At 48.8% G+C, this 9,834-nt stretch overlaps 1 protein-coding gene across 2 annotated transcripts in view; it reads right to left on the bottom strand.

Moving 5' to 3' along the window:
• The window catches only part of Kiaa1549 (KIAA1549 ortholog), a 127,525-nt gene that overhangs the window by 17,007 nt on the left and 100,684 nt on the right, over window positions 1–9,834 (bottom strand). For both annotated transcript variants that reach the window (XM_013353271.2, XM_013353270.2), the window contains exons 13-16: window positions 7,750–7,955; window positions 6,696–6,919; window positions 5,050–5,203; window positions 632–949 (exon numbers count right to left, since the gene is read on the bottom strand). In XM_013353271.2, the coding sequence (XP_013208725.2) occupies window positions 632–949; window positions 5,050–5,203; window positions 6,696–6,919; window positions 7,750–7,955 (902 nt within the window). The remainder of the gene's footprint in view (window positions 1–631; window positions 950–5,049; window positions 5,204–6,695; window positions 6,920–7,749; window positions 7,956–9,834) is intronic.

Below are 9,834 nucleotides of genomic sequence, written 5' to 3' on the forward strand. Positions count from 1 at the left end.
CCCACCACACATACACCCACACGAGAACCAGCACCAACCCCATCCCCCACCACACATACACCCACACGAGAACCAGCACCAACCCCATCCCCCACTACACATACACCCGCATGTGAACAGCACCAACCCCACCCCCACCCACGCATGCACACTCACACTTGCATACAGAGAAGAATGTGACAGAAGCAGACAAGATATAATAAGTATAAAATATGACAACAAAGACAAATGAAAGCCCAAAATGTCAGCTTCCAAGATGGGAAGCTGACATTGCAAATGGTTGTTCTTGTCTGTGCTTGAACTAGCACCTCTGCCCGCCCAGCCTCTGGGACATCTCCAGGACCAGGTGGTCCAATAACAAGTTAAACAATTCGAGTAGTTTCTATGCTGATCCCTTTACAGAATCAACGAGAACACATCCTGACAATGCATCTCCCCTTCGTGACCCAGTAAGGTAGCTGGGAAGATGCTCCTTATCACCACCAGCATCCCTCCCACACGAAAAGATGCTTCCAACACTAAGAATTAATTGTAGTAGATCAAACTAAGAAGACCGCCTTCAAGTGCCACAGTTAGGAAACAAAATTCAAGCACCATGCCCTGAAGAGAATTCCAGGAGGCCAGTACTTACGCTGCAGGGGTTGTTGGCCGTCTGGGCTGGACTGTAGAAAGACCCCCACTGCGTGGCTCGCCTCTCTTCCCTGGAAGGGGTGCTGTTCACAGGCAGGCTGGCTGGCACCCCAGGACTGGCTCCCACGGGATTGGTAGGCTGGCTGCTGGGAGCCACAAGGGCGAAGGCGTCATCCAGGAGGGAGTGCATTGTCTGGCGGGCCTCCTCGATGGACGGCTGGGGTGGGATGTACTGCGAGGCCGAGAAGGGCAGGCCTGGATGCCTGCTCAGCTCAGCAGAGGACGGCGTGTGCACGTCAGCCGGGAGATCGGGATCAGACTGCACGGGAGGCAAGGAGGAGAGTGACACGCGTGCTTCGCGTGCTTCCGTGGGGTGGGGCAGAGCGTGAAACAAAATCCTGGCACAAAGGGGAATTCAACAGTGGTCCCGCTGCATGGGAAAGGGTTCATCTACATAATATGTATCACATTTTGTGGGAGACAAAGGCTTCAGGTGGAGAAAAACCAAGTGGGACTATTCAACTTCTTTTCTGTAAAACTCAACTGTGTGAAATGAACTGCAGAACCTGGAGGGAGACATCTTCCCTGAGAGCCTAAGCAGCCACGCTTCACACTTCAAAGTGTGCACACTACACAGATCCAGTCAACTTTCCATGGGTGTGAAAACCAAGAGGAGGAGCCGACTATCAACAGTCAGAAAACACCCTATCTGTGTGTAGGTAATTCAAATAACAGTTTAAAAACGGCTCACCAAGGTAAACAGTGACAAATATTTGGGAATTACATCTCTAAAGTGGAGGTATCGAGGGTAAGGTATCTAAAGTTTAAAGTCCTGTACCCATAGTTTAAGAAGCAAGAATCAGAGAAACTGCATGGCTTTTTTTTTTCTCAAACTTTCTTCCTTTTTATTTTATTTATTGAGAAGGATCTTACCATGTAGCCCTGACTGGCCTGAAAATTCCTATGCAGCCCAGGCTGGCCATGAACTTAGAGATCCACCTGCCTTTGCCTCTGCAATGCTTGAATTAAAGGTGTGTGCCGCCATGTCCAGCTCAAGATTTATTTTATTTTACTGTGTGTGCGTGCATGCGTGCACATGCATACACACCGAGCACTCAGATCCCAGTGGAAGGATCTACACTCCAGAGCTCCAGCCCTCTAGGCCCTTCCCATCTCATCCTCAGTGGTCATACTTTTAAAAGGGGAGAGAGAGAGGGGGAGAGGGAGAGGGAGAGGGAGAGGGAGAAAGAGTTTAACTTTTGGAGCAGGACAGACAGGTTCTGACGGTGGGGAGGGTGGTTCCTTTGGGATCTCCGACACAGGAATCCTACTGGAAACCCGAAAGGAGAGCTTCCCATTCTGTCTCAGCCTCTACCGTCAGAATCTGGAAGTCGAGAGTTCTCTTGCCCACATTCCATCTTCAAGCACAGCGCTCCACATGGAGACAGAACTCAACAATGAAAACCTGAGGGTCATAACGTTAAGATTTCCTAAGGCGCTTGCTTGGCTGAGAATTTAAATTCTATTCTGTTGAACTCTAGTCTGCTGAGCCCGTTATGATTCAGGGCTGGTTGGTTCAGACATGAACAAACACCAACGTACCCCAGAGAGGGCACCAAACCCCCAGTTCTACTCCAGTGTAGCCAATGAGTTTCACTGGGGTGACTTGATGAGAAGTGAGGCTTAGAGGGGCATGGGCAACTGACAGACAGCTGCGCCATCCTGGCAATTATTAACCCTTATCCGTTCTCCAGAGGGGAGGAGCTTTGGGTTTTCTGGGCCTCCTCATGCGCTCCCTCGCCTGCTTCAGGATAAACACAATGGCTCTGATGGCAAAACGGCAGTGGCCATGTCGTGCCCAGAGGACCGCGTTTTACAGCAGGTTCCTGCCCCTGTCGTTCCTCGGACGCAAACATGGAGTGCTCTTCTAGCACTGGGGTTCAGGCCCTATGCTGGCTATTTTGCAATCCTTAGTGGGCTCTGAACAAGCAACCTCACGTCTGGGTTTAGGTTTGTGCCTGCTACCCTGGTTTAATCATTAATAGCACTGCCTTTCTCTTCCAAGAGCATCTGGTTTGGGGGTCAACAAACTTGTAGTGTTTTGTTGCTGTTGTTGTTTTAATGAGATAGGATCTCTCTAACTCCAAACTCTTGGGCTCCAGAAGCCGCCCGGCCGCAACTGGGCCTATGGATGGGCACCAGCAGGCCTGGTGCCAACAAAAACTTTTGGTCAAGAGCCAGACAATAAATATTTTAGGTTCTGCAAGTCATAAAAGTCTGTTACAACGCAACTCAAAAAGCAGCCAAAGACAGCAGGAAAGCAAGGGCGTGGCTATCCTTATAAAAAAAAAAGGCCAGTGTTGACCTAAACAGCAGCGGCTGGATGTGGTCCAAGGACAGAAGTCTTCCAGGCCCAAGCCCAAACTAGAGTAGAGACAGGCTAGAAGGGGTTGAGGGTTCTGGAGGGACAGCCCTCAAGGAGAACTTAGTTTGAGAGGAAGTGGAAAATTCCAGATAATTTAAAACTGTGTAACACACATATGCCCTTGAAGGTAAAAATCTAGCTGGGGAAGGTGAATTCTGAGAAAGGCGTTATTTTTGAAACAGACATCACAGAATTTTAGGCAGAATCAAAAGTTAAGCAAATATGGAAAGGATTTTCTGAGCAGGGGATCTTTGGAAAGGCAGTCCTAAAGTCCAAGGAGGTTCCAGGAAGGCTCTTGCCACCATCTCCTGGAGGAACCCTGCACTTCCTGTGAAAGACGAAAATGGAGAAAAGAAAGGAAGGTCCAAGCCGGGAGCATGGCCTCTGCCTGCAGTCCCGGCACTCGGAAGCTTGCTGGAACTAGGATTGTTGTTCCCCCAAATTAAGTTAAACCCAAAAGGAGGGTCCAGGACACCACAAGGGGAGCCTGACAGTTGGTCATCAATGAAGATGAATGAGGGAAAGACACATCGCTCCCTACACAGAATTCAACAGGAGGATGGAACTCAAGGGCTGGAAAACAAGGGTCTCCAACAGGTTCCCTTGGGAGGGCGAGCCTGGGCTGGCCAGGAAAGGTTGTGGGGGAAGGGAAGGGAATGTTGTTTCTTCTCCTATGACTAGTTCCACAAAAGCACCTGGTGACTATATGGAAGGCCTACGAGGATCTCCAGCAGGACAGGAATGCCCATCTGTTGCAAGAAAATCAGGAAGGGTGTGTGTGTGTGTGTGTGTGTGTGTGTGTGTGTAGGGGAGTCCTCCCCTATCAGGGTGAGAAACTACTCGACTCCTCCCAGGGAGCACTGCACAGAGCAAGACTTCAATGGTGGCACCTATTATTAGCAGCTCTAGCTCACAAGAACCCTCCAGAGCAGGTTCATGTCATTGAGGGAAAAAGTGGAAGTCTCCAATAAACTTGAGTGCCCTGGGGCGACTGTAACTATCACACTGCCATCTCTGAGGACATGCTGCTGCTAAGGTCACACAAACAAAGCTCGCTCTCTCAGTCTGCTAGGCACAGTAGGGCTGAGTCTTTACGCTCCCCCTGCTGCCAGTGAACTGTGTCCTTTGGATTCTCCCTCTCTTTCCCAGGGCATCTTTGTGTCTCTTGCCAATGGTCCCTTGAGAAGCGAGGTTTCCTCTTCAATGGAGGCTGTGTGTGTATGTCATCATGTATCAATGTCTGCCTTTATCACTTCAAGCCACACTGTGTCCATTTCCATTTAAAAAAAAAAGGGTTTTCATTCTTTGATTTCCACTGAGCTCTTTATGGCCATGAAAATTATACGTATGCATGTATGTGTGTATGTATGGATGAAGGTTGAACATTCCCTAATCCGAAATCAAACTTTTTGAGCTCTGACATGATGTTCAGTTAGGGACTTTGAACACTTCAAGTTGCAGACTTTCCTATCGGGATGCTCAACTGGTAAAGTTTGCATGTACATTCCAACATATCCAGTATCTGAAGCAGTGTGGTCCTGACATTTCGGATAAAGACTCAGCTGAGTAATTCATTCTATGTGAGTGTGGAGGTGTGCAGACAAAATAGGAAATATCAAAAAATAAAACAACAAACAAACAACCCAACTAACCAACCAAAAAAAGCAAATGAAAACCCCCGAGCAGAAAGAGGCAACCTGGACATTCTTGTTCTTCCAATAAACCCTAAGCAGCTCCCCTTCTGAAAGCAGACAGGTTATCACAGAGGAAAGCCTGGGACACACTCTCAGAGGTGTCACCCAGCGGCTCCTAGGCTGATATGATTTGGGTTTTGCTAGCTGGTGCCCAAGTCCATCTACCCTGTGTGCTACGACCTGCTGCCCCCGGTACCCACTGTGTACAGGGCAGCAGCCAGTACGATGCACCCTCCCCTCCTATCAAGGCATCCTCTTCGTAACTCCCACCCTGGTTCCCAAGGGTTCGGGGTTACGCACTGGGCATCCAATATAGGCAGAGTTGTGCACACCCGGAGGCCGCTTGTATGTGCCATCACTGTCTGTGGTGATGAGCCTGTCCTTCTCGGCATCAGCAGGACAGCCGTTGACCTGGTGTTTCCGGCGTGGCTTAGGAGAACGTTTTATCCGTGAGCTATTATGGAAAAAAAAGAAACAGAAATTATCTTCACAGGAAATAAACCTGTTACCTACTGGCTTATCAACTTAACAGCAATGTTTTCGGAATGCCTATGATGGGCTGGCCACTTAGGAAAGGAGCCAGGGATTCTGACAAAGTGACAGCCACAGTCTGGTCACAGCCACACCTGGGCCCTATGGACAAGACTGTACTATCAGATAGACAACAGAGTGTTGCTAGACAACAGAGTGTTGCGGGAGGTTCTTCCGCTCCTCCAGCCTATAGCTGCTAAGATACCAGCCCATTGGGGCGTGGTCTCTCTCCCTTTAAAAAAGCGGCTACTTCCCTTCTCGCTCTCTTTCTTCACTTCCTGCTCCGTTTCAGGCGAATAGACTCCTTCCTGATTGCGCAGAGGGCTGTTGTCTGGGACGGTTATCTGTAAGTTTTTTCCCCTTTAAATAAATACCACCCTATTAATCATAATTCCAAACTGGTGTGGCATTGTTTGTGACTTACGCCTTCAACAGAGCAGTCTGTACTCAAGGCATCATTTAGAGACATAGTCGGTCACAAAGCGGCAGGCCCGGCCACGAGCTATTAATACCCCACAGGTGACCTGAGGGGGTGACCAGATCTGAAGCTGAGGAGGGGACATGAGAACAACCTAAGCAGTGCCAGCCCAGCAGGCTGAGGGCCAGAAATGGCTGCAGGTGAATCTGGGGGCAAGATGACAGGGCTATCCACTGCAGTCATAGCTCTGTGTGGCTGGCCGCAGACAGAACCGAAATAGAGGACGGTCTCACCCACCCCAGGGGTACAGGTTCGGGCACAGAAAGACAAGCTTAATGTTGTATTTATTTCTTGGAGTGTAGGTATGTTGCCAGGAAAGAGCATCGGATCTCCCTGGACTGGAGTTACGAATGGTTGCAAGGTACACATACATATGCATGTATGTGTGTACGTATGTATGAAGGTTGAACATCCCTAATCTGAAATCTGAATCCAACTTAGGTCCTCTGGAAGAGCAGCTGCAGCGCTGGACCACTGAGTGATTTCATCCCCAGTGTGTTTACAGAAGACACACCGACAAGATGGGGCAGGGGCTGACCAATGGGAAGGTGGGGCCAAAGACTGCAGGAAGCTGTGAGAAAACAAACATGGAGGCTGGCTTGCCATACTACCTTGTGATGAAGACAAGAAGTAAGGAGTAAGAAGGGGGATGGACGAGCCAATGGGGCAGGGGACAAGCTGGCTGTACAAAGAAAGACAGGTGCACAGTTTGATCAGACCGAGGAAGCAATTGGGGCTAGCACTGGATGTGGAGATTAGGAACCCCTTCCTCCCCGCTTCTCCACTTCCTGCAGGCTCACCACAACCTCTACAGAAACCTCTTCAATTCAGTCACAGACCGTCACCTGGATATGACCAGGATTTCTGTCATTGGCCCATCTCCATCCCGCCCGTGTCTAGTCTGCCTGACCACCACATCCCTGGGGCCCCAGCTCACCTCTTCCTGGGCTCTATGAACACAGAGGGCACACTAGCTGCAGGATCCAGGATCTTATCGATCTGCATTTGAGCCCTGCGGTACACTCGGTGTCGCTCCTTGGTGTCGCCAGAAGACAGGTCATCCACCACCGGGAACTCGTAGTGGCCTCGGCGTTTGGCACGCAGTCGGATCTTGTTGCGGTGGTGTTCAATCTCCGACTTGTGGCGCAGAGCAGACTGGATCTAAGTGCAGGCGGTGGGCAGCAAGAACAATCATTCAGGGTGTTGGCTTGGGTTCGGGGAGACACTTCCTCCAGAGAACGGGCACTGTCCACACCAAGCGGCAGAGAGCCCGTCACTCACTGGCGATCGCTAGCTTAGAGGAGGCTGACCATCTGCAGGCTAATCCCAGCGTTCATGAGCCTGGGTGGCTGAGGCAGAGAGCAAGGCCTTCTTAGGGCTGTTTTAACTCTCTTCTGCTAGTCTTGTCAGGATCCATCACTGTCCCTGACCAGTGTTGAAGGCTGAAAAGAATCAAGTGTGCAGGAGGGCTCCGGGGGACACTAGTACAGGAGCGACGGGCAGATGATGTCTAAGCGGGGAAGCGACACTTTTTCTTTTGAGGATGTGGCTACTGCTAGGTTGCCCATGCCTAGGGGATGGGGCTTATTACTAATAATGATGATGATGATAAGACAACAAGAAGTTGGGAGGGAGATAGGATAGGGGGTCTGGGGAGAATTGGTGGGGGGTACATTGTAGGAATGTACCAGATTTTCAAAGAATAAATAAGACATTAAAAATTAAATACAGTGTGTGCGTGCGTGTGTATGTGATTTCTTGCTTGTTTGTTTTCTGATTCTGAGACAGGGCATTACAGTGCAGCCAGAGCAATGTAGTCCCGGAGTGACTCTTCTGTCTCGGCCTCCAGGGTGCTGGGATTACAGGCCTAAAACACCATGCCCAGCTTGTAGTGTTTTGAATTAGGGAGCAGCTGTTTGACTCATTGTTCTAGCCTGACCGAATCAGGACGCGGGCTTTATTATTAATTCGCTTTTGTTAACATTGAATACCTCCTTGTTGATTTTATTGGTTTCTGCTACTCGGTCGGCCAGCACAGGGTGCTGCACTGGTGGTGCTGGGATGGGCTGCATGGCTATCAGCTGGATCTTACTGGGGACCCGCCGGCTGGCCTCTGAGGATCGGGAAATCCTGTCAACATGCTCGAAGATGGAGGCCGAGGAATGCTGCTCATTGCCTGAATTGGGCAGGGGAGCACCTGGAACAGAATGGAGGCACATGAGCAGGAAAGCACCGGAAAGCAGCCAGAAGGAGTCAAAACTATGCATCATCCCCCAAAGCATCCTCGGTCCTAGTCTCTGACCAACGCAATCAAAATCTCTGGTTCAGTCTACGTGCTCTATATTAAAATATCTTTTGGCTTCATTAAAAATTGCAAATGAGGTTTAGCAAGATGGCTCAGCCGGTAGATGCACTTGTGCACAGGTGTTATGGCTTGAGTTCAGTCCTGGATCTCATGAGATGGCAAAGAGAACCTGACTCCTGAGAGCTGTTCTCAACATCCATAAATGTCATGGTGTACACCTGTCTGTACACATACAAACACACTTACATACACTTAATAAAATTCCAAATGCTTTTAGGAAAGACGTGAGAAAGTCATTATGATACTATGTGCCAAAGATCATGCAACTGTTTTTTTCTCCCCTACATGAAGTTAAAAATCTTCATTAAAAAAAGCCAGGCAGTGGTGGCACAGGCCTTTAACCCCAGCACTTGGGAGGCAGAAGCAGGAGGATCTCTGTGAGTTTAAGGCCAGCCTGGTCTACAGAGTGAGCTCCAAAACAGCAAAACAAACAAACAAAAAACCTTCATAAAGAAAAAGGAAGGTTCAGCCAGGCGGTGGTGGCGCACACCTTTAATCCCAGCACTCGGGAGGCAGAGTCAGGCGGATCTCTGTGAGTTCGAGACCAGCCTGATCTACAAGAGCTAGTTCCAGGACAGGCTCCAAAACCACAGAGAAACCCTGTCTCGAAAAACCAAAAAAAAAAAAAAAGAAAAAGAAAAAGGAAGGTTCATTTGACAAGAGAACTTCATAGCATGTTTCAGGGTCTGGGTTCAACGTCTGGAACCACAGAACAAAACATAAAACATTTGAGCTGGGCGTGCTGGTATATGCAGAGTTCCAAGATCATCCCCAGCTGCATAGTAAGTTCTAGGCTAGCCTGGCAAACACGACAGCCTGTTAGAAAAGGGAAAAAGGAGAGGACGGGAGACTAAAGCTGTAAAGTGAGACAATGAACAATTTGCACAATTTCCGCTAAAAGTATTTATAGCAGCTTTGGGCCTCCACAATCCTCTGGGCACTCACCGGCACAGCAGCAATTAGCTACGAAAGCTACACTATGAAGTCTTCCCTTGGCATGGGTGGAGACTGGTTCAAGGACCCTGCAGGTCCAAAGCCGGTCAACTGAACTCAGCGTCTTCTAAAGAACAGTATCTGCCTGCACATACAACCCAAGCACACTGTCCTGTAAGCTTTACATCCCCTCTAAATTACATATTAGGTAATGTAAACACCGTGTTAATGGTTACTTCAGCAAGAGTGACAAGAAAGGTCACACATGCATGTAACATACATTTAACTTAAAAACATATCTGATCTATAGTTGTTGGTTAATACGTATGCCATGGATATGGATGGGCTGACTGGGCTTTAAGAGGAGAGGGAAGGGACAAAAGCCCGGGGTCTAGAGCCACACAGGAGGGCACCAAATTAGCTGTGAATGCAGCAGGGTCTTCACTCCCAGTGTAGAAGGAAAAGCTGAAGATGCAAGAGAAGAAAAGCACCCTTCCCCTTAAAAGAAATCAGTTCCATTCTAAATGGGGTACTGAAGAATAAAAAGGGTCAGGTTCGTGTTATCTACATCTTACTGCAATATTTTTAAAGAAGTAATCAGACCTATGGAAATGAAGAAATTTATGCACTCACCAAAAAAATGGACAAATCATGTACTGTGGTGTACACCTTTAATCCCAGCACTCAGGAGACAGCAGCAGTGAATGTCTGTGAGTTCAATACTAGCCTGGTATAAACAGTGTGTTCCAGGCTAGCTAGGGCTACACATTGAGACCCT

Source organism: Microtus ochrogaster, unplaced genomic scaffold, assembly GCF_000317375.1.
Source record: "Microtus ochrogaster isolate Prairie Vole_2 unplaced genomic scaffold, MicOch1.0 UNK4, whole genome shotgun sequence".
NCBI classification, from domain to species: domain Eukaryota; kingdom Metazoa; phylum Chordata; class Mammalia; order Rodentia; family Cricetidae; genus Microtus; species Microtus ochrogaster.